The sequence below is a fragment of the Terrapene carolina genome, unplaced genomic scaffold, assembly GCF_002925995.2.
Source record: "Terrapene carolina triunguis isolate 2854851 unplaced genomic scaffold, T_m_triunguis-2.0 Scaffold17, whole genome shotgun sequence".
Taxonomy (NCBI): Eukaryota; Metazoa; Chordata; order Testudines; family Emydidae; genus Terrapene; species Terrapene triunguis.
Genome location: NW_020664368.1, coordinates 4,498,274 through 4,523,023, shown reverse-complemented (window position 1 = coordinate 4,523,023; position 24,750 = coordinate 4,498,274). Strand labels below are relative to the sequence as shown.

At 39.6% G+C, this 24,750-nt stretch overlaps 1 protein-coding gene across 1 annotated transcript in view; it reads right to left on the bottom strand.

Annotated features, from left to right (window-relative positions):
* Positions 1-24,750, bottom strand: part of LOC113406051 (von Willebrand factor A domain-containing protein 8-like) — a 258,349-nt gene that overhangs the window by 70,916 nt on the left and 162,683 nt on the right. The window contains exons 25-32 of the mRNA XM_029910690.1: positions 20,780-20,888; positions 19,534-19,672; positions 14,141-14,343; positions 5,323-5,439; positions 4,584-4,648; positions 4,358-4,483; positions 3,485-3,594; positions 954-1,108 (exon numbers count right to left, since the gene is read on the bottom strand). Of these exons, the coding sequence (XP_029766550.1) occupies positions 954-1,108; positions 3,485-3,594; positions 4,358-4,483; positions 4,584-4,648; positions 5,323-5,439; positions 14,141-14,343; positions 19,534-19,672; positions 20,780-20,888 (1,024 nt within the window). The remainder of the gene's footprint in view (positions 1-953; positions 1,109-3,484; positions 3,595-4,357; positions 4,484-4,583; positions 4,649-5,322; positions 5,440-14,140; positions 14,344-19,533; positions 19,673-20,779; positions 20,889-24,750) is intronic.

Genomic DNA, 24,750 nt, shown 5'->3' with positions numbered 1-24,750 from the left:
CTGCCGCATCAGCAGGTAAATAAACTGGCCTGGCCCGCTAGGGTGCTTACCCTGGCGAGCCGCGTGCTGAACGTTGCCGACCCCTGGTCTAAATCCTTGTTTCAATTTTAGTAAGCTCTGTAACTCCAAGTGCTATAGCAGTGAGTTCAATGGATCAACGTTGTTATGTGCTATGTCAAAAAGTATTTTCTTTTATCAGTTGTAAATCTGATGACTTTTAATTCCAGCAGGTGTCCCCCTTGTCCTTTAATTATTAGATAGTAAATAGAATTATCCTAAAAACCCTCTTAATACCAAATATACCCCATCATGTCCCTCTTGTTCATCTTCATTCTGGGCAACATCTCTAATCGATATACTCTCCCCTCGTATGCCTCTAATCATTTTCATTTCCCTTTCTGGATCTTTTCTATTTCTGCTATAAGATTTCTGAAACAGGGTGAGCAAAATCAAACACAGTATTCATGATCAGGCACACCATCAATTCAGCCAATGGCATAATAGTATTTTTCTGTAGTACTCTCCAGACTTTTTTTTTTTTCTTTTTTTAAACTACAGCTTGGCATCTCATTTGCTGTATTGATTGCTGCTGCATACTGAGCAGATGTTCACACTGAATTGTCTGCAATTATGTCATTTTCTTGAGTAGTTACAGTTAATTTAAAACGTTTCTATGTGTATGAGGAGTAAGATGGTTCTTCCATGCGTAGTGTATGAAACTTATCTCCATTGAATTTCATCTGCCTTGTGTCACCCAATTTCCTATCACTGTCAAGTCCTTCTGAAATCTCTCTACACTTGACTACACTAGCAAACATTGCATACTCTGCAAATTTTATTACCTCATTATTCACTACCTCTTGCAAATAATTAGGTTAATGGCTATTTAGATTAACTGGTTATGAAATAAATGTAATGATCATTATTTTACAATTTAATAATACTGGTTTTACCATAAGTTCTGGGAAGCCAACAACAATAGTAGCATAATTATGCACATCCGAGAGAATCCTGTTGGGAGAGCTGATCTTTTGTTCCACAGCTACGCTTAGGTTCTCTGAAGATAGTTGGTCACTTGAAACTGTGTGCGGCACACACAAATCGGATGCTAAAGTGGGGAATCAAATGATATGCATTAAATCCAGATAAGCAAGAGGAACCAATTATCTTTACAAGCACTGAGCACTAATTACTATTATTCTTTTTATCATAATTCAACAGAAATAAAATGAAGAAAAGAAGTCAAGATCTGTTTATGCTATATTGTACTACATCCAAAAAAATGACATTAACATTATTTAGGTTGCAAAGTCAAGCACTCAAAAGTTAGGAAAGCCTTAATTCTGCCAACTTGTGTCCTCGTATGCATTGAACGAGACAACAGTGAAATTGTCCCATGGGAGCAAAATTAAAGTTGCACGGAATATGCCATATCCTAATTTTCAACCTAAATAACTTTCTTTTAACATAGGATTTTTGTATATAATTTCCTAGATTTTTATGAGTTTTTTTCTTTTAAGGAAAAAATATAATCAAATTCTATTATGTACAACTGTAACAATTCCCCCACCCAATAATGAATCATCAGCATGGTTTCAACTGGGAACCTTTCGCACTGCAGCAGAGACTGATGCTACTAGGACTACAGAAATCACCATGTTAGCTGGCAGCAACAGAAGGCTTTTTTCTGATGTGGGGGGAGGGTTGCCGTTTGCAGGTGCTGGGTCTGGGGACTGGTCAGGGGGATGACCAGCCTAACGAGGATCTCTCTTGCCCCCACTCCCAGCCCTGGGAAAACTCTGGCCCCAAGTATTTACCCATTTGCTGCTCTTCTCTGTACTTCTTCCAATTCTATTATAACTTTTTTGAGATGGGGCAACCAGAACTGCACACAAGTATTCAAGGTGTGGGCATACGATGGATTTATATAGTGGCATTATGATATTTTCTGTCTTATTATCGATCTCTTTCCTAATGATTCCTAACATTCTGTTAGGTTTTTGACTGCTGCTGCAGATTGAGCAGATGTTTTCAGAGAACTATCCATAATGACTCCAAGGTCTCTTTCTTAAGTAGTCACAGATAATTTAGACTACATCATTTTATATGTATAGTTGGGATTATATTTTCCAATTACTTTGCATTTATCAACATTAAATTTCATCTGCCATTTTATTGCCCAGTCACCCAGTTTTGTGAGATCTTTGTAATTCTTCCCAGTCAGCTTTGAACTTAACTATCTTGAGTAATTCTGTATCCTCTGCAAACTTTGCCACCTCACTATTCATCCCCTCTTCCAGATGATTTATGAATATATTGAACAGCACTGGGCCCAGTTCAGATCCATGGGGGACCTTGCTATTTAGTTTCTCTCCACTGACGATTTATTCCTATCCTTTGTTTCCTATTTTTCAACCAGTTACTAATCCATGAGAGGACCCTTCCCTCTTATCCCATGACTCCTTACTTTGCTTACGAGCCTTTGGTGAGGGACTTTGTCAAAGGCCTTCTGAAAGTCCAAGGATACTATATCCACAGGATCATCCTTGTTCACATAATTGTTGACCCTCCTCCCCATTAAAGAATTCTAATGGATTAGTGAGGCATGATTTCCTTTTACAAAAGCCGTGTTGATTCTTCCCCAACATATCGTGTTCATCTCTGTGTCTGATAATTCTGTCCTTTATTATAGTTTCAACCAATCTGCCTGGTAGCGAAGTTAGGCTTACCAGTCTGTAATTGCCAGGATCTCCTCTGGAGCCTTTTTTAATAATTGGCGTTACATTAGCTATCCACCAATCATCTGGTACAGAGGCTGATTTGAGTGGTAGGTTACATACCAGAGTTAGTAGTTCTGCAATTTCATATTTGAGTTCCTTCATAACTCTTGGGTGAATAACATCTGATCCTTATGCTTTATTACTGTTTAATTTATCAATTTGTTCCAAACCTGCCTCTACTGACAATGTTCAATAATTGTGGCATGCTGGCAACATTTTTCTGAGGAATGCAAGTGAGAGAAGGAAAACGGCACGTTTTAACTCAATATCTCAGTCAAATCTAAATGGAATTTCATGGGATATAGAAAAGGAACTTCAGAAGCCTAAAGGGTTCTTCCTCCTGAATGTCAAAGTCTGCTACAAACAATGGAGGTGTGAGAGCTCCTCAAACGAAAGGTTGCAAGAATCACTTGTAATGGAAAGTGATAGGCAGTCTAAATAAAGGGGTTGCTTCCAGCGCCCCCTATAATAGATGTGTGTGTCTCTGTACAGTTCTCAAAATTTCTGAGGCATTTTATTCAAACAATTCCAAGCCCATGTACAGAACTTTGCCATCTTTTTTGAAACAATGGTATGAATCACACACTACAGGAAAAGAATCAGACATGAAATTACTCAAACATCTAAAGTACCAGAATGTTGTTTGTACAGGCACAAACACAGAGTTGATAAAAAAAAGAATGACACAGGTTTACACTGAGTACCTGTTGTTAAACCAAAACCCTTGTCAACTGGGTCTTCATTCAATGCATGCAGCTGGCAAACTCCACTCTCTTCAGATACCATATGCGCTGGCTTGGTTAAAAGAAATTTCCTGTAAATAATGCAGACTTATTAAAAAATGGTGTAACAAGAATATTTATTTGTTAAATAGTAAAAATACTCTATACTTATATAACAAGGATCTCAACATGTTTTACTTAAAATTAATTAAGCCTCACAACACATCTATGAGGTAGGTAAGCATTTATTCTCTCTAGTTTATAGGTCGAGAAAGTAAACCATAGAGAGGCAGATTTGCTTACGGTAACTATTTATACACTTTTATTTATTGTGAGGTTAAATAGAAACTGGAAAATGGAGAACTGTTTGTTCCATTAAACTATGAATCAAAGTAACTAGGAGAGTAGACTAATGAGCCAGATTTTCAGTCACACTAATATTGGCAAGGACCTAATTTATACAGGCATAAATACCAGCTGTGTACAATGTGGTCTGAATATGGACATAGCCAAATTTGGTCTAGATTTTCAGTGGTGCAAATTTACATAAGCTCATCTTGCACATTCACCACTCTGGATTCACAAGTGCAATTTGGGCATGGGGAAATCTGCACCTCTAAGAAATCTGACCATAGGCACCTAACCATAGACACAAACAAAACCAGTAAATTTGTGTGTGCACATCAGGCATTTGTGCAGGTAGGTTAGATGCACACAAATACTGATATGCAGCTGCAAATATTGCCAAATATCTCCATTTGTTCTATGTTTGTATAGCTCTTAGCACAGGGGATCTTGATCTATGACTTGGGCTCCTAGACACTACCAAACAAATAATGAATTTGGTTAACTTACTGATTTGTTTTGCTTTCCACCAAGAGCCAACGGTCTTCAGCCACTAGGAAAACGGATCTGAGATTGATAGGTAGTGAGATAGTATGAGTTCGACCCTCCAGTACATCCAGCACAATAAGGTAGTTTCTGTGAAATGTAAACCAAGAAAACAATTATGAGGCAGAGAACGTATATGACAAATCTATTTTTTTAAACAAAAACAATGTAATTTATAGTTAACTCTCACCCTTCTTCTTTGTAGAACACCAGCCAGTTTTTATGTGAAAACTCTCTGCACATTTTGTGACTGATCTAAAAAAATACATTACACATCAATTACAATTTGTCAGGTCAGTCCCCAATAGTTTACCTGACTCCTTATATTTATAGTTATGCTTTTTTCTGGTTAGAAAAGTCAGAAACTAAAATATTTGGCCAAGGTGATCAAAAAAGTGTGCCTAAAGTTAGGTTTCTAAACCCACATTTAGGCACATAACTAGGTGGCCTGATTTTCAAGAGTGCTGAGAATCAAGCAGCAACCACTGAATCATACCAAATTTGCTAGTTTTTCTTTAATTAAGTAATTCACTATGATAACCGCATCTCAAAGCACCTTTCCACCTACTCCAAATTCATAAATTGCATCACAGTATAATGAATTACAGATCACGCTGCTTTGGGCTCAACAGAACCACAACAAAATGTTCTGTAACTCTTAGCAAAATATCTGAAAGGGTTTCATTGTAAAAATTACATATCCCTAGACAGCATCCCTTATTTATTGCCCTTCTATTCTGTAATGATGATATATTCTGCTGGTACAAAACTGAGAATTCAATATATATATATATATATATATATATAGCAGTACACAATTAACTGTTTGTTCCATAAAAGATAGAAAGGAAGCTATCCTGCTATCATGTCTGTAATACTGAGCTCTGATAGGTCTGGTATAGTCTAGCCAGGAAGTTGCTGTTCCTCACCGGCTCCTCCTTGTTGCCCCACCAGGATGCTCTCTTTGGAACTTCTTGGGTATCTGGTGAGAGTAAAAGTCTATGAATGGCACCAGTTTTCGTATCCAGCAACAAGACAACATTACTCTGTAAACAGAAAAGAGAGCATTACGCCCAGTCTTCTTAAAGCTCACAGCACCAGGTCTACATGAAGTGTCTTTGTTCTTTGCAATTGAAGCTACTTAATGTCACAAGGAAATTTAATTTTGAAAGTATGAATTGGATTTTACTTTGCTGGAAAATTGCAGACTGGATCCTCTGGTCTAGCAAAGCTGATCTCAGTGCAGAACTGATGAAGTAAGGCAAAGGTACAATTTAACTGACAATGGTTGGTTCAGATCAGTGGTTCCGAAACTTTAACAACCTGTGAACCCCTTTCACTAAAATGTCAAGTCTCACGAACCCCTCCTAAAAATGAATATTTCCAGGGATTTTCTCTTTTACCTGAGTATAAATTATAAAAGCAGTGATCTTGGAAATATAAAATTTGTTTTTATGACATGTTTATTCACACTATTATTATTTATCATTACAGTATTTTTATTACATTATGAAAACAGCAACACTCTTCCAAGATCTCACTTTCGTAGCTTGTATCATTTTGAATAAGCCTGTTTCATCAAGGAGTATCAGATGTGAAACAGCATGAAGGTATTTGAGTAAGCTTCTTAAAGTTCCTCCTACACAAGCATTCAGGTCTTGAGTAGTCCAGGCAAACAACACATGTTACAAAGCTTAAACATGTTCTTCATAATAATTTTAAAAACAGTGCTAGGTGCCTATTTAATTTTAAAAACAGCAAAAAATATCCATCTCCCTTTCCATTTCTTATAAGGAGTCTTGAATATTTAAATCTCCTCAGTGTGACATATATGCTTGCTTTGATCTGCATAGCTCTTGTAAGTCCAAGGGACAGCTCTATCCGCCATTAGGGAATTTTTTCCTGAGAACCCCCTGTAACATTTCGCGAACCCCCAGGGTTGGGACCCACTGGTCCAGATGAATGGTGCTATTTTAAAATTCTGTAATGTTTTATTCATGCTGAAAAAAATCAAATTTGTTTGTTTGTAGAGTTTACATCAATATTTAGAGGGAATTGTGTAAGTCTAATGTTAATTTACAGTGGTCTAATATGATTTATGCAGTTAAGGCTTAAATCATCTGTGGCAGCCATTTGCATTCAACTACACAGGAAAGTCTTACCAGCTTTGCTTCTTCCATCTTACTAAAAGATTTGCCGCAACTCTTGAGTGTTTCCTTAACATTATGCTAGAACAACAGAACCCCCCATCCCCGAACATTTAAATCATATGGAATTTGAAAAACTATTATATGGAAAAAGGTTAAGCTATAATTTGATATTATTGTGTGGCTCCTGTAGCATCGCTTTAAATATTTCTTTTTAAAAGATTCTAAAGTTGTTCCTAAGGCATTAAACTTTTAAGGACTCGGGAAAATGATCACACACAGCCAACCTTAACTGCTCTAAATTAAATTTTAAAAGCTACAAAAGAATAAGTTAATTAAGTCTTGTATTTCATTACTTCATTAATGTCTTGGCTCTAAATCTTTGTCATTCAGTGAAACGCTACGTTCTTCAAGGGTTTTTTTTAAGGACATATTAAAAGTCAACTGTATGCGTGTCTAACATCTGAAGTAATACACAGTGAATGATAAAGGACTAAAAAGGTGAAGTCCACAAGATTCTCCTAAATAAAATATGTACTAACTCAATCTGAGTCACAGTTTTTGCGGGTAACCTTCAGATTTTCTCTAGGGCTGTTATTTTAGAGGAATGAACTTTTCATTTTGAATGAGAGCTTATTGTAGCTAAATATGGTAAAACATTTAAAATATTATCATGACATTTGTAGCATTTGGAAAACTTCAGCTGCAGCTCAACTCTTCTAATAAAAGAAGAATTTGTTAAATGCTCACGTATTCCAACCCAAATTATAGAAATGTGGCCCAGGAGAGAGTTTGTTTTGGATTTTGGTTTTCTGCCACATTGTATTTATATACTTCTGCATCAGCATAGCTGAACTGAAGAAATGCATTAGCCTTCCAAGACACAAAAAACCCCATATGAATCAGTTATGTTCTTCTACTTAGTATTAAGTTTATACGTGCAGTTGGCAGTATAAAAAGCCTCTCTACTCCACCCCTTTTGATGTTAATGGTTTCCTTCTGTGCTAAGTGACTGATGGCATATTCTGTCTGTGTTTAATAATAGAATTTTGCGTCACTTGTGAACACATCCAACTGCAGTTCTGGCAATCCTTCAAGTGGGATGGGAAAAGATGCTGATGTGCAGTTCCGTTATGTTTGTTCTTGACTGGGAGAAAAGTAACCTTTGGGTGACCTCATGACCCTGATGTCTGGAATTCCAAACTTTGGACAGATGTAATAACCAGCCTCATGAGTGGCGTTCTTTTATTTTTAGTGTCTGAACAGTTTTCCTTTCCTTACTGCTGCTTTTATTTGAGTTAGGATTTTCCTCTTAAAAGTCCTTAAACCAAACAGGGCTGTGATTTCACTGCTGAGTGGAGAAGTTGTGCTCACTGCTCTTGCAGGCATAGTGGGGACTAGGGGGGAGCGGCCGCAGATAAAAGTAATAATTTAAATATTTAACCCTCACTTACTTCCTCCTTTTTAACCATCTTTCTTGCCCACAACAAAATTTCCTGTCCCTTGGTCCTTAACTCCATTCCCAGTTTCTCCCTTATATGCCTCCTCCCAGACACAACCATGCTCACACATGCAGTTTCTTCCTCTCTTGTGTTATTTGCCCCACCTCCTGGAAACACATATATGCAACAAATTCAAATATTCCTCCCCTTTCAGTTATAGATGAGACTTTCTTACTGGCTCTTGGGCCTTGCAAAGTAAACCTCTTCCTACAGTGTGTGCTCCAATGCCTCCCTTACACAGGCAGCTTCTCCTAGCACTGCTACCTGCAGATCTCAGGTGACACTGACACATTTAGCAATCTTGTCATTGTATATCCGTAAAACAGAGGTAGAGAAAGTAAGTGCAAGAAGTCTGTGTAATGAATTTGAAGTTCCTGGGTTCCAACTCTGCTGAACTCCGAGCTGGGAAAAAAATAGTATATGAACATGTAACAATCACAATGCATACACAAAAGGAGGCAGAAGCAAGGTTTGCTGTAGCAAACTGAAAACTGTTTTTTTCCCAAATAGTGGATGTTTATACTTGTAAACTTAGGGTTTGTCTACACTGTGCGGCAATGCACTCTACAGGAACTTTTAGTTCCTACCAGCAGGGTCTGCATGGACCAATTAATGTACAATCCTTTTGTGTGCTTTAGGAATCACACCCCTGTAGAGTGCATTACCTCACCATGTAGACAAGTCCTTAATGGGCTTTTATATAACACTTATTGTTTGTAAAATATAGTGTGAGAACCTTGGAATATTTCTAGCTGTTAAAATGCTTTTATATTGCAAAATGTTATACTTAACAGTAAATTACTATGCTGGGTTAATATCAGTTTTACTGTTGTATTTCTACAGTTTACATTTCAGTTAATTGGAGCTGTCCCTTTAAGAACAATATGGGATGGAAGTACAGAACAATGTGTGGGAGATTTTCGTCCCTGTGTCAACAGAGCAGAAGTCCTCCCCTTGCGTAAGATCCAAAAAGGTCAGAACTTGATTTAATCTGTGTATCTTTCAAACAAACAAATCTCATTCATGAAGGTGTAGCATCAGATCTTACTGGGGGACCAGATGCCTCAGAGCATTGCTTATGGGCTGCAAACCCTCCAGTCTGTAGGTCACCAATTTTAATCCAGACCAGATTACTATGGATTAAAAACTGTTCCCATCTAATGGATGTTTGGTGATCCCCCATTATGTGATGAGTTTGGTGGGCTTCAGTTTCAGCTCCAATGTCACAAACTCACACTATACTCTGCACTGGTTGGCAGACTCAGCAGAGGGGTCAAAAACGTCATGGGCCACAGAGACTAAACTACCCCTGCTACCCATAGAGCAAGTTTCTTCCACAGCATCCTCCCGATAAAGATCAAAGTATGCTGGCAGGGCATGGTGTGTGGATAGCCTGTCCTGCTGATAACAGGAACTTCATTTACTAGGACTATCGAATCAATACTTTTTACCAGCACTAAATTCACACAATTTTTTTCTAAAACGGAAGTTTATTGTTACAGATACATTGGTTCTAAATATGCAAATTATCTAATTAAATAATTTGCATGTGGTTTGCTTCACACACTCAACTCCACAAAACTTACCCACTATCTACCTGTTACCATTTAGACTGGCCAACAGCATTGGGTGCATACAGAGGGGAAACACTTGGTCTGTGAGGGGGAGGGTACCCTGCAGTTCAGTGTGGTGGCAAGGAACACCGCCACCAAGCTTTTCCCTGAAGAGCTGAAAGCCCCTGCTGAGCACTCTGAACTCCTTCCCCCACATGAGAGCCATTATGGATCTACCACCAAGATTCAAGTGGTAAAGGGGAAGCCCTCCTAAATTACCAACTGAAGCGTTTGACATAGGAGGGATAAAAAAAGGGCCACGCTCAGCACTGAGGTCTTCAAGCCATTCAGTAGAATGTGAGTCGCCCATCCCTCTCCCAAGCAAACATGGAGGTGGCTTAAAAGTTGGTAATGCCCACAAATATGCAATTAAGTTAAAGCCCCAATAAAGTACACTTTAGTAAAATTTTATTTAAGGGAGGAGGAAGAAATTAAGGACTTTTATTTTAGTGCAATGCTCTTGATTCAATCCAGATGGACATTATATGAGAAAAAATAAATAGCAGCAGTTTGTCTGCACAGCCATGGATATCGTTGTCTCATCCTTTCCACTATAATTACCTATTTAAGTGTGTTTTGTAATTGAGTCATAAATGTTCATCTAAAAAAATGTTTTATTAGAACAGCTATTTGGAAAGTCACTACTCTGTGATACTAAGTACTGGGATATTTTTAAAACAAAAACAACAAAAGGGGAAGCAGAGATTTTATTTTATTTTTAAAGTGATTTTTGTTTCCTTCAAGATTTTAGCACTTTTTGACCCTTTTTTCGAAGACTCGTAACTGGAGGTCTGGCTTACATAATGATACTTGGTATTTATTATAGCACTTTTGGCCTCCAAACCACTTTACCAGCAGTAGCTAATCCTCACAATGTCCCTGTAAGGTAGATACTGTATGTTATTACTCTCCCTATGCAGACACAAGGAAGATGCAAAAAAGAAAAGTTAAGTGACTTGCCATAGGCCATAGAGAGTCAGTGGCAGAGCTCAGATTAGCACTCAGAAATCCTGTGCTTGGTTCACTATTTGTTTTTGCTTCCATGGTGCTTATCACCTCACAAATATCAATACATTTGGCCTCATTTAGGTAAGTAATAGAATCATTCCCATTTTACAGATGCACAGACTTGCCCAGGTCCACCTAGTAAATCTGTTGCAGAGCTAGATATAAAACCTAGGTCTCCTGATTTTTAGTCCATTTTTTTAACCTCACAGTCATCCTTGTCCACTAGATTACATCTGCCCTCTGAAAGTGTGAATGCTTAACTAAACTTTACTTGAACTATACAACATTTTTGATTCTACAAATTAAGGCTGAACTGGCTTGCCAGCAATACTGTCAAGCCTTCTGGCCTATGGTTACAAGTGGAAATATTTCAAGATCAGATGGATTCTCAAAGTTCTGTATTTTTACACTTCTCAGCAGGGACCAGAAGTGCAGAGATTCAAAACATGAAGAAAAATAAAAAAAGAGAAAAAACCTCTCTTACTTTTTATTTTTTGAAGCCTTAAGGAAGGATTATTTCATTTCAAGTTAAAATTCTGGATAAAACTACAAGCTGTGTTACCTGACTTGTCCAATTTGCCCACCTCTAGCCTTCAAAAACCCGGGAAAAATAAAAAGAACTCCAAATGTACCATTTTCTAAAATTTCCTGATTTTTTGAACTCTTGAAGTGGACAATACTGTGTCTTTCCTTCCCCTTCCCATGTCAAAAGTCAGGTGAGGAAATGCCACCACAGGGGTCTTCCTCATCCTTCTGGAAGCAACAGGCTGCATGTTAGCAGTAATCTGGGCTCTGCTTATTCTGCCTGATATAAAACTAAACAGACTAAATGAGCTGTGAACTAAGGGAGAGCCCAGATCAAAGCTTCAGATCACACAGCAGTGGCCATCAGGGCTACGCCAGGGTCCAGCCCACCAGATAAATGCCTGGTTCCTTGGTATCTTATTTTGGGCCTTGCACCGAGCAAATTATTAACCTGGCCTTCAACTGGTGAAAAATTAAATAGAATGATAGGCAACAATCCACGGTGATTAATAATATGCTACATGAGTGGATCATATTCCTTAATTTTTCCACAAAGTGCAAGAAACTGATTGTTATAGAAAGGTCACGTCATTTTTGAAGTGATCCTAAACATATGCAGGCTCTGTAAATCTAAATTGTCAGTTTAATGAAGTATATTTTAAGAATCAATGAAGATCTATTTTAATATTAAGTTTGTATATGAAATCCTAAGATAATGCAAAACATGCAGTAATATTATTGTTAGTATATTATTTTCCAGCATGATAATTAGGTTTATTTTTAGAATGCCTTTGCCCAACTGTGGCACTTGCTGAGAAAGACAAGACCGAAGTTGCCAATATTCAAACTTATGGTCAGAGAAAGAAAAGAAGGTTACAGCTGAACAAAAGTCAACAGCAATGGTGCATTGAACCACAGTAGCCAACCTATAGTACAGTCTTTATATCAGATTTTAATTCAGACTTTTATTGAAAAACATATCCTAGAAGGACAGACATTATCACAGTGTAAAACCAATCACTGAGTTAACTGCCTAAAGTTTCACAGAAGCCTTTGATAAAATATTCCCTCTCCTCCCCAAAGAGATTCAATGCTACTGCAGTTTTGTTAAAAATAATACCAACAAGACAATTATTTTCATTTTAGGAATTTCAGAAGTTTAGAAATATAATAGGCGTGTACTGCTCGGATCTGCCTTCAGAAAATGTCTAGTATTCTAAACGGTCTCAGGCACTCAAAGCAGAGGATCGAGTGCCATCTGTTTTACAATTTCCTGTACTGACTTTAGTCATAGAGGGCAAAGCCTTGTTTTGAACTGAACAAACTTGTTATGAGCTTCCCAAAATAGCTCAAATAGTGCTTTTAAAACTGATCAAGACAACTCTATTGGCAACAGCGAAGGAAGTTAGCTTTTGGATGAAAATTGGGAAAATGCATTTCTAGGGGCCCAATTCAACACGGATATAGGCAAATGCAATTCTGCTGAGATCAGTAACAGGTTGCCCTGATTACATATGCACTGAATTTAGTCATAAGTCTGAGACCAGTAAAGCATACCTATATTTAGGCTATGACAATATGCATGGCTTCCTGGGATGCTAAATGTGTATGAGATATTTGACACCTCATCAGCTGTGTTGTTAATGGAAATTTCTCATTCCCTCTACTAAATACAGAAAAGGTTCCTCTGAGCTAGCTAATAGACACTGGGAAATGGGGAAAGTAACCAAGAACCAGTAAGGGGGAAAAAAAAAAAAAAAAACAGAAAAGGAAGAGGGAGGCTGGTGACCAACAATAATGATAATTGTTAATGCTGTATCTCATATCACTTAGGAATGTAAACAGGATGTAAGACTGGAAGGGACCCCCTGAGCCATACATTCTAATCCCTTGCTATCGCAGGCAACACCATCATATAACCCCATTCATAAATTTATCAAGCGCCATCTTAAAATTAGCTGTTTGCCTTGACTACTGCTATTGGAAGGCTGTTCCAGAACCTAACTCCTCAAACCTTCTAATTTCCAGCCTAAATGTTTTCATGGCCATTTTTGTTTGTTCCAACATTGCTATTTGGCTTAAATAACTTTTCTTCCTTCCTGGTGTCTATCCCCCTCAGGCATTAATGGGACATGATCATATTTATTAGGCTATTATTATAATTCATATTAATACTTAATTCTTTTTTTACTCATGTCAGCATCTTGGTGGCTGCTCCCCCATCCCCTGTAAAAAAGTGTTAAATTGAAAATATTCTAATCAATTTCTAATAGCAGTTCCAAATAAGACTATTGAAGTGATGGGCCCAAATCAAACAGATCTGACACTGAGAAAGTTAGAATCCAAATCCAAACTTTGCAACTCTAATCCATCTCTACAATGTGGTTTACACCACCATCCTGTTTTACCCATCCATCCTACTCTCAGTTTTGTGTTCCCACAAAACTCATGCTATGGAAAGGGAAACATCATGATACTTAATTAAAAAAAAAGAATGGTGGCATGAACAATTGTGATTCAGAAGGCATTTATTTTTTTATTAAAAGTTCAAAAACTAGAACAGGGATGAGCAGGGCTTGGATTTGAATACACAGCTAAAATAGGGGAGTTGAGACTTAATAAGTTTCCTCTGCTAATTTGAGACTTCCAAACGCAAATCATAATCTCCCTTTCCCCCCTCCAATAGTTCTCAGTGTACGTTTACCACTAACAGGATAAACAGGCAAATCTCAGCATTAATAATGCAAAGGTACATAAAAACATACAGTAAATCAGCCTAAACACCGCAAGAAAAAGTAGAGCTGAGGGACCCTCTCTAAAGGTTTATTGTGCAATTAGACTAAGTATCTCACAACCTACAGAGATTGAGGAACCACAGGGATCCTACTCTTGCTGTACTACTTTTCTCACAATGAAACATGAAACAGGAGGATATCTATTTATTTATTTTACCTGCTCTTCATGAAGAATCACTTGCCCTTTGAGTGGATTTCCTAGAGGTGCCACAGTCACAAAGGGTTGCCATATGCTGCCAGCCGTTCTTGGGAAGATGTCATAACAATCCACAAAGTATCCATTTTTACTAGATACATTCATGAAATATAAGGAAACTGGATTGCATGTAGCCACATAGAGCATATTTTCAGTCTCATCTTCTGAAATAGGAAAATAAGGCAAAATTAATGAAAGTAAAAGACTCTGTCATGATACAAAATCATGTTAACCATCAGATTAACTGAAAACTGAATGATGCTATTGTGGGAATACAGCAACATATTTAAAATAAGTTTATCCTATTATGGCACATATATCAATCAATCAATCTATGTAGGACTATATCAGTGGTTCCCAAACTTTAACAGCCCGCGAACCCCTTTCTCTAAATTGTGAAATCTCGTGAACCCCCTTCTAAAAATGAATATTTCCAGGATTTTAAATTTAAATTTCCTCAGTGTGATGGATGCGCTTGCTTTGCTCTGCATAGCTCTTTGAAGTCCGGAACCTTTGGAGAAAGATAAAGTCTCAGGTCTGGTTCGGCATCAAGTCTGTTTCTATATTTCGTTTTAAGATGTGCATACGAGGAAAACGCTTTCTCGCATAAGTATGTTGTTGAAAATGGTAACAAAACTGCAGCAGCTTTTTCTGCCAGAAGGGGATACTCGTTTCTTAAACTCAGCCAAAAGTTGATCAATGACAGATTTCTGAAACTCCTTCTCAGTTCGTAATCACAGGAGATCTCAATCAATTTCTCTTTTTCCTCAGTGTTCAATATCTGTGTTGAGAAAGTGGTATCATCAAAAGGGTTGCGAATCCAGTCATTATCGCCTGATATAGCTGGAAAGTAATCCCTGAATGTTGTGCAAAGTCCTTTTAGGTGTGCAGTTATATTGGTTTTAGTGCACTGATCCAACTGAAGTTTATGTTCTGCCAGGAAGTCATGAAGATTACTGAAACACTCAGTTTGATTGTTTTCCAAACAACTTTCCCAGAACTGCAACTTCTTTATCATGGATTCAACTCGGTCTTGCACATTGAAAACTGTTATATTGAGACCTTGAAGAGATAAATTTAGGTCATTAATTCTTGAGAAAATATCTGCTAAATAAGCTAGGCTCTGGAGCCAGACATTATTTTCCATACAGCTGGCAAGGTGGAAAGGGTGGCTGTTGAAAAAAACTAGGATTTCCATTCTAAGCTCAAACAAGCGCACCAGGATTTTGCCCCGTGAGAGCCATCTAACTTCAGTGTGGGTCAACAGACAATCGTGTATACTACCCATTTCTTCACAAAGTACGTGAAATATTCTGGAATTTGTTGGCCGTGATTTTATGAAATTCACCATTTTCACTGCATTGTCCAGCACTTCCTTCAGTCCCTCAGGCATGCGTTTTGTTGCGAGGGCTTGTCTATGGATGCTGCAATGAGTCCAAGAGACTTTTGATGCAACCTTTTTTGCTCGAGCTACAAATCCAGTATACTTCCCCGTCATTGATGTGGCCCCATCAGTGCAAATGCCTAGGCAATGGGACCATTCTATTTCCTTTTCTTGAAAATATGCATTAGTCAGATTGAAGATATCTTCTCCAGTTGTACGTTCTTCCAGTGGTCGGCAAAACAACAAGTCTTCTTCAACCAGACCTTCATTCACATAACGTACAAACAATAGCAAAATAGCTAGATTAGCTACATCAGTTGATTCATCCAACTGTATAGCATAATATGGACTATTTTTCACTCTCTGTACAATTGTGGTCTCTACATTATTTGACATGTCATTAATTCTTCGTGACAACGTATTATTGGACAAAGGTACCATGTCAATCCTTTTTGCAGCCTTTTCTCCGAGCATGCAATGAACTACGTCTTTTATACATGGACCAATCAAGCTCTCTGCTATGGTATGGGCTTCTGATGCTTTAGCTACTCGGTAGCTCACGCGGTATGATGCTTCAAGTGCATTTTCATTATCAGTACTTGCTTTGGATATAAAACTGGTAATGTCACTTTTCCTCTCAGCTAATTTTCGCTTGAAAAAATCAACAGGCTTGTCGAGTTGTGCAGGATGCCTAGTTTCTAAATGGCGCCGAAGTAGAGAAGGTTTGAGGCTGCTGTTTGCTAGAACATCACCACAAATCACACACAGTGGTTTTGGACATTCTTGATCACCAATGCATGTAAAGCCATATTTTATATAATCATCATCATATTTTCTTTTCTTTGTAAGTGACTTTCCAGGACCAGCATGATCATTAGATGTAGATTTTCCACAGTGTGGACTTGAGGAAACACTAGCTGATTCTTGCGTCTTTACACTTTCCTTTTTCAGCCACTTATCCATTGAACTTGTGTACAAAAGTTCCAATAAAAACAACACAGAGAGACTGCTAACAACCAACAAACTAGAAAATGAGAAGATTCACTCAAGTCTCACTGAAGCAAAACAGCACTCCAGAGAGAATGACAATTACAGAGGCACCTTAACACTGCTACACTGGCTACAACGTGCTTCCGGCTGGTTTGGCTCCCAAACAGCTTTTCTTCCGCCACGAGGTTTCTCCCTAGGAGGGTGTGTCCTGCGAGGGACAAATTAGCTTGGACCACCCCCCACGTACAGCATTGCTCCTGCTAACTCTGCCCTCCATGCCAACTTCCCCTGTCTGACAAAGACAGGAGTCCGAGCTGCCACCTGCAGGTCTGGGGGTCTCAGCTGCCAACCTGCCCACCACAGGGCTCAGGCTACTGGCCCCGCACCAGGGCCTGGGCTGCTGGATCCACACTCCCTGGGGCTCCTGCTGCTGGACCCCATTGACCGCCCCGGTCAACTGAGCTCCACTGAGCTTGTGCTGCAGGTCCCACTGACCGCTGGGGCTCGGGCTGCTGGCCCCAACTGCCCGGACCTGCTCTCCCTGAGGCTCAGGGCTCCCAGCTCCGCCGAAGCGCTGGGGCTCAGGGCTGCCGGCTCCCCCGCTGATGGGGGGCAGGGCTCGGGCTGCCGGCCCCAACTGCCCGGCCCCGCTTTCCCTGGGGCTCGGGCTGCCGGCTCCCCCGCTGACGGGGGCAGGGCTCGGGCTGCCGGCCCCAACTGCCCGGCCCCGCTCTCAAGGGGCTCGGGGCTGCAAGCCCCGCCGGAGCGCTGGGGCTCGGGGCTGCCGGCTCCCCCGCTGACGGGGGCAGGGCTCGGGCTGCCGGCCCCAACTGCCCGGCCCCGCTCTCAAGGGGCTCAGGGCTGCCATCCCCACCGGAGCGCTGGGGCTCGGGGCTGCCGGCTCCCCCGCTGACGGGGGCAGGGCTTGGGCTGCCGGCCCCAACTGCCCGGCCCCGATCTCAAGGGGCTCGTGGCTGCCAGCCCCGCCGGAGCGCTGGGGCTCGGGGCTGCCGGCTCCCCCGCTGACGGGGGCAGGGCTTGGGCTGCCAGCCCCAACTGCACGGCCCTGCTCTCCCTGGGGCTCTGGTTGTCTGCCCTGCAACCAGGTCCCACCTGCTGCCTCCAATGCCGGGGTCCTCTGGCCGCCATTACTGAATTTTTTCTGGCGAACCCCCTGTAACGTTCTGCGAACCCCCAGGGGTTCGCGAACCCCACTTTGGGAACCACTGGACTATATGCTACTCTCAGGGCTGGCTCCAGGCACCAGCCCACCAAGCATGTGCTCCGGCCCGAGAGCGGGGCCGCGGGGCGCTCCGGCCCGAGAGCGGGGCCGCGACTGGGCTCGCCGTCCTCCCTGCGGTGCTCTGGCCGCCGGGGAGAGCGGAGCCGCAGCGGGCTCGCCGCCCTCCCCCCAGCGCTCTGGCCGCGGGGAAAGCGGAGAGCCCCGGCCGGGCTCGCCGCCCTCCCCCGGTGCTTTGGCCGCCGGGGAAAGCAGAGAGCCCCGGCCGGGCTTGCCGCCCTCCCCCCGGCGCTCTGGCCGCCCTCCCCTGCCGCGCTGCGGGGGGGGGGAGGGGGGGCGGCAGGTGGCTTTTTTGCCTAGGGCGGCAAAAAAGCCAGAGCCGGCCCTGGCTACTCTTAACCTATGGCAGCATTCCCATGATGACAAAGGGAATTTTGTACATAAATCAAGGATGCGATGTGGCCTATATGTAAACTAAACTTTTAACAGACAAGTTGTTACCGGCTTCACACTGACTAGTAACTCCCTGCACAAATATTCCAAAAGATATTTGAGTAGAAGTCCAAGACATAAAGCTGGTTTGCCATCCAAATCAACTGCTAAAGATTCGTGTTATATGAATCCTTATAACCGGAAACGTGTACAGCATACGCAAGTTTACTTATAAAAAAGAAAAGTTTCTAAGAAAGAGAAAACTATAGTAAAATTTTTCAGATACAGACTTTTTAAAAATGTGTCCACTCTCTGGAACTAAAACACCAGGTCATTTAATAATTATAGACAAGAGGAAGGAAGTTTCATGTGGCGAGAGAAACACTACAACTGTTTTTGACTCACTTTAGACGTTTCTGAGCATCAAATTAAAACTGCAATTTCTATTAGTGTCATCAAAAAATTGTGAACATGCTTAGAAAGTGAAGCCACAATCAGAATTGTGAACATGCTTAGAAAGTGAAGCCACATCATTTTAATGTATTTACAATGTAAAATAAATTACAGCCACAAAATTTATTACATTTTATAATATACCATAAGTAATGGTCACTAGTATCAATAATGATGTGATGCGCATTGGGACACATATCTATGTATATAATGTAGTTAAATAAGGCAGGATTGATTCAATAAGAAAGGGCACTGATCAGCATAAGCACCAAAAAGAAAGCACAGAACTTTGCATGCTACAAGTCTTGCATTAGAACTGGTTTTAATTAGGGAAGGGCAAAGTTAGAAAGACTTTTTAAAATTAATTTTGAAACAATCTACTATATAATATAAAAATTAGGAACACTTTTAATTACGCATCTATATTTCCTTTTAGAGCCAAATTTCCTTCATAGTTTACATTATCACCAATATGTTTTAATGGAATTATACTCCCCTTTCATGATTGACTGTTTTTGCATTTTGTCTTTTTTGACTTAAAAAAAAAGTTAAATATAAAGAAGAGAAAAGCAAGCAATATTTTTTCTATATCTCATGCAGTGAAGGTTCCCAGAAATGCATTCTCTGTGTTACTGCGCGTACACTCAGCACACAATTTGTAGTTTCTTTTTTATTGCAATTACAAAAATATGATATTGCTCTTGCATATTTCAAAAAAAGGGAATACAAACTACATAGTACTGACTATTAATGAACAGCTATGATCTCATCTGTCCAATTCCTCATTATCTCCAGTGTAATTTATATCATACAATAATGGGGATCATTACAAAAATTACAAATATTTTACTGTACCTTCTGCTACAGCAACATCACAGACTAAGTTAACCTCATTCAAAGGCAGTGTCCAAAAAGCAAGTTCTTCTGTGAAACTGAGGGACCTTGCTTCATGCCGTTCCAGTGGAAATCCCTGAACATTTAAATATACTGGACCCTAAAAGAAAATGATAACCACGAGGACTAGGTATTTTATTTCACTCACCAACCTTTATAAACGCTAGGAGTTTTCCTAAAGATTTCTATTGCTTTTAACACTAAATGCCAGACCAAGCATTATAAACAAAAGAGGAAGGCTTATATTTGGGAAGGAACCAGATTGCTTTTTCTGTAAGCCCTCTGCATCCCACCTGGAGCCCTGAAGATCCTGCCACCATTTTCCCCATAATATACAAGCCATGCTGTCGCCCTCCCTTGAGGCTACATATTTCAACTATTACATCCATCTAGTCATGGGGGACTGCATGGAACTTAGTATGGAACAATGATCCTTAATCCCATGGAGGAGAGGTCACATTGCCTGGAGTGTTTTAGATCAATAATGAAAGACTGGCGCACAGTGCATTTGTGCAAGGAAACAATACCGAATTTCTTGATTATGGAAGGTTTAAAATATCAAACAACATTACACTAACAGTTTCCCCCCCACCACTCAAGTAATAATAAAGACAGGACAAGACATTGGGTTTGTAGAGGATGTGGATTAGGTTTAGGCTGGAGGCCAAATCAGACCAAAGGTTCAGATTCAGATTTGAGAGAGAGAAAATTTCAGAAGAATTCAGCTGCATGTGAAATGAAACTGGAAAACAGGCTCCTTCCCATTTTATATCTCATGCAGATGAGTTGTGATCTGGGGACTCGAAACTGGACCTCCCCACGTATCCTTGCCTGTTTCCGGGCTTCTCTAAAAATGGCATTGTCACCTTCATAGCAAGAACTCTGCAAGAGCTTTTGAACTCAACCCTGCAAAGTCCACCCTCCTCCCCAGTACTCCTTTCAGTATATGTCCTGCATATGGAGGGCTCACAAGATAGGACCCCACAGCAACTCAGCTGGCAGTGTGAATCACAAAATAGTCTACTTTTTTAATCTGTACAATTAACAGTATTTATTTCATTACAAAAATCAACTCAGATTCTTCTTTCTGCAGGAAATGAGTGACATCTTACATTTATTAAATCATAATCTGGGTGATGATTTATTGCTGTAAAGAAAAAATGACTACCGGTAATCAATATTTTTAAGCATTAAAAAAGATACAAACCTTTATATTTAACTGATGAGTTTCTGTTGGACATAGTAGTTTCTGCCGTGCGTTCCCTGATTGATTGATTCTCCAGTAGCCCATAAATTTATGGTCTGGCAAGGGTAGCCTGTCAAACAACATATGAACAAAGAAACATTTATCCCTGTTAATTTGCAATGAATAAGGGATATGTCATTTAACCATAGAGTTTTTCTAAGAGGCTATTTTAAAGATTTTCTTGTTGAAAATGCTCCCTTGCTGAAACATTCAATTTTTTTTAAATGGCAAAAATTAAAATTTTCTGAAACACAAGTAATCTCCGGATCTAAAAGACCGTGCTCTGAAAAGCTTTAAAAGTTTGTATTGTCTGAGCTATGTAGCGAAGCATATTCAGTCCTCTCTTGATCAGCTTAACTCAATTCAAAGAGGATGCCAGAATGAGTGGGAGGTGCTCTTCTAAGTGATATGTTCCTCTAGGAAAACTGCATAATGAGTACAGTAAATGTTGCATCAGTTTATTGCTGCAAGAAGGAGCATTAATTGCTGTTGTATGTTCTCTGACACCCAGACAGACAATGTACAGACAATGACCATATGCTAATTGCCTATGCTGCCAAAACTAGCCTCTGTTTGCCAGAAGCTGGGAATGAGCGACAGGGCATGGATCTCTTGATGATTACCTGTTCTGTTCATTCCTTCTGGGGCACCTGGCATTGGCCACTGTCGGAAGCCAGGATATTGGGCTAGAATGGACCTTTGGTCTGACCCAGTATGGCCGTTCTTATGTATCACAAGAAAGTGCAGAAGGATGGTCCTTCTGTATGCCCTGTTAAGGGTATCTATATGGCAGGTGTAGGGTTTCCCATGGATGCTTAGACTCCACTGCTTTTCATGGTCACCTGCTCACAACACAACCCTTGCCAATCCTACAGAAAAGACGGGGTTAATTTGCCTAAACTTGAATGATGTTCTTGACCTCATTTTTTTTCCATTTGTTTTTCATTCAGGAAGAGAACATGTGGGCCACTGTAAAAGATAATTTCTGTAATAACTGAAAATATTGGTATATGATAAAGTAATTTCATAGAATATAGTACACATATTTTTGTTCTTCCTCTACTCTCTCTCAAGTGATTTGCAACTACTAATAAAATTATTTAAAGTTTTGTTAATGCAGAATAATTACATTAAAACCAATGAACTGATATGCTAAGACACAGTATCAGAACATTTCCTTTTGATCTCTCTTATTTGGAACTAGTTGGCATGTAGCATGTATTTAATTTGCTTCTAGAGTAAGAAAGTTGAGAGCGTGTGCAAGATATTTCTAAACACTATTTAAACCTCTTACGTTATTGCACAACTACAAAACTTGGCATGAGAATAGAAGACAACCCTCTCCCTCCTTCTAAAAATACATCTCTGAAGTCTATTTTAAGTAAGTTCTCCAAGACTGTTGTCTGTGCTTGATCTCTCGTGTTCTATTTGTCTGTGTCTGTTCCTATCATCAGAATTCTTTAAAAATAATAGGCTCTGTTAAATTAAAGAAGGTTTGTTTCTTTTAGATATTTTGGGCAGAGAGGGGGCTCAAATCAAAACCCTAGGTCTGAGCACCCCTCTAATCTCTCTCTATTCCAACTTTAGGAATGAACAATTAAGTTTGCTAATCTTTCTGAATAGCACAAGAAAAATAAATTAAAATATTCTAATAATTGTTCTGCCCATGTACCTCAATCAACCTGGAAGGGCCACCTTTTGGGGTGAGAGAGTAGTTCAATCTCCATACCGATTCAGTCCTCGGTCCATTTGCTGAGACTCTCAATAAAGTTGCCAACAATAGGTTTTGTGATATTGAATTAGGAAATGGATTGAAACCACCAAAGCATTTCACATAGGTCAATGTTCAGCCATAAAATGGTAATGACTTTTGGTGATGCAATCTGGGCTGAATTTAAACTAGCTTGACAGGCGGTGTTTTCCATTACGTTTAATTCCCTAGTTAACCAGCTCTGAGAAGACAGTTTTTATGACCCTACACCTATTTACAACATCAGTCAATACCAAGGTTTGAGAACTATATTTCTTGTAATTGCTTCCTATCTTCAATTTCCCCTTGTTTAATTATTTGCAGTGTGAGGTCTGTTTTTAACATTGACTGGAAAAGATTAATATTTTTGAATGAATCTGTTCACAGTGTCTCAACCTTTTTCATCTGTTTCCTAACCAGTCTGGCCAGTTTTCTCCCACGTCAGTAGTCAAAATTAAGTCAGACCCAAAAGAAATGCAAGTATAACACAGCTCAGGTTATGACATCCAATCCAATCATTAACAGTTATTCAGGGTATACTCTTTAATGCAATATAACCCGAAGATAGATGCATTTATGCATAGAGGAGTATAGAGTCAGTTACTAGAATGACATGTTGCTTTTATTAATGAAAGTAAATTTCACACTAAGAGTTTTGTTTTGGATTTCAAAATGATTTTCTGGCAAAGTCTGAGTTTGATCCATTTTGGGGGGGGGTTATGAAGGAAGTACATGAATTTAAATTTCTCTGTGGGTACAGTAGCATCAACTTCACAAGGACTTAGATTTTAGTTTTGAACTCCTTACACATAACTCTCACGTGTAGTGCACTATAGATCGATGAACCTACTAATAATTATGACTATTTATGAAATTTTACAATTTTCTCCAGTCTTTGGAAAAGCTACATGCTCCTTTTGAGAGGCAACTAGAACTTATCAATTGAGAGATATACCAGACCGTTTGAAATTGGGTCATGTCCTGAAGAAAATGTCAAAGATTAGAGCCTTTGTTTTAAATCTGAGATGTAGACAATTCATGAAAATATCATAAGTTTATAAATCCCCTATTTCCACACTTCCTAAAAATGAATTCTAGTACACTGGTGAGATATGAGGTAGTCTTTGGGTAGGTGTTCTTCAAATTCTTTTTTGGCTTTCCTAATTATATTTTTACACTTCACTTGTCATACCGTATGCTCCTTTGTATTTTCCTCACTAGGATTTAACTTCCACATTTTAAAGGATGCATTTTTGCCTCTTGCTGATTCTTTTACTTTGTTGTTTAGCCACGGTGGCACTTTTTTGGTTCCCTTACTATGTTTTCTAATTTGGGGTATACATTCAATTGAGCCTCTATTATAGTGTCTTCATGATGTCTTGTTGGAGCTTTGCTTTGTTAATAGTGCCTTTTTTCTTTTCTTTTCCACTAAGGGGAATAAGTTCACCTTTCTCCTAAATTCTTGAGGTTTTATTCTCTTCCCCAGTTCTGACTGGTTTAGTCCCTTTGATTTGTTGTAGAAGAGTCAACATGGCATTTGTAAAGGGAAATCATACCTCACTAACCTACTAGAATTCTTTGAGGGGGTCAACAAGCATGTGGACAAGGGGATTCCAGTGGATATAGTGTACTTAGATTTTCAGAAAGCCTTTGACAAGGTCCCTCACCGAAGGCTCTTAAGCAAAGTAAGCTGTCATGAGATAGGAGGGAAGGTCCTCTCATGGATCGGTGACTGGTTAAAAGATAGGAAACAAAAGGTAGGAATAAACTGTCAGTTTTCAGAATGGAGAGAGGTAAATAGTGGTGTCCCCCAACAGTCTGTACTGGGTCCAGTCCTATTCAACGTATTCATAAATGATTTGGAAAAAGGGGTAAACAGTGAGATGGCAAAATTTGCAGATGATACAAAACTACTCAAGATAGTTAAATCCAAAGCAGACTGTGAAGAGCTACAAAGCGATCCCACAAAACTGGATGATTGGGCAACAAAATGGCAGATGAAATTCAATGTTGATAAACGCAAAGTAATGCACATTGGAAAACATAATCCTAACTATACAGGTAAAATGATGGGGTCTAAATTAGATGTTACCACTCAAGAAAGATCTTGAAGTTATTGTGGATAGTTCTCTGAAAACATCCACTCAATGTGCAGTTGCAGTCAAAAAAGCAAACAGAATGT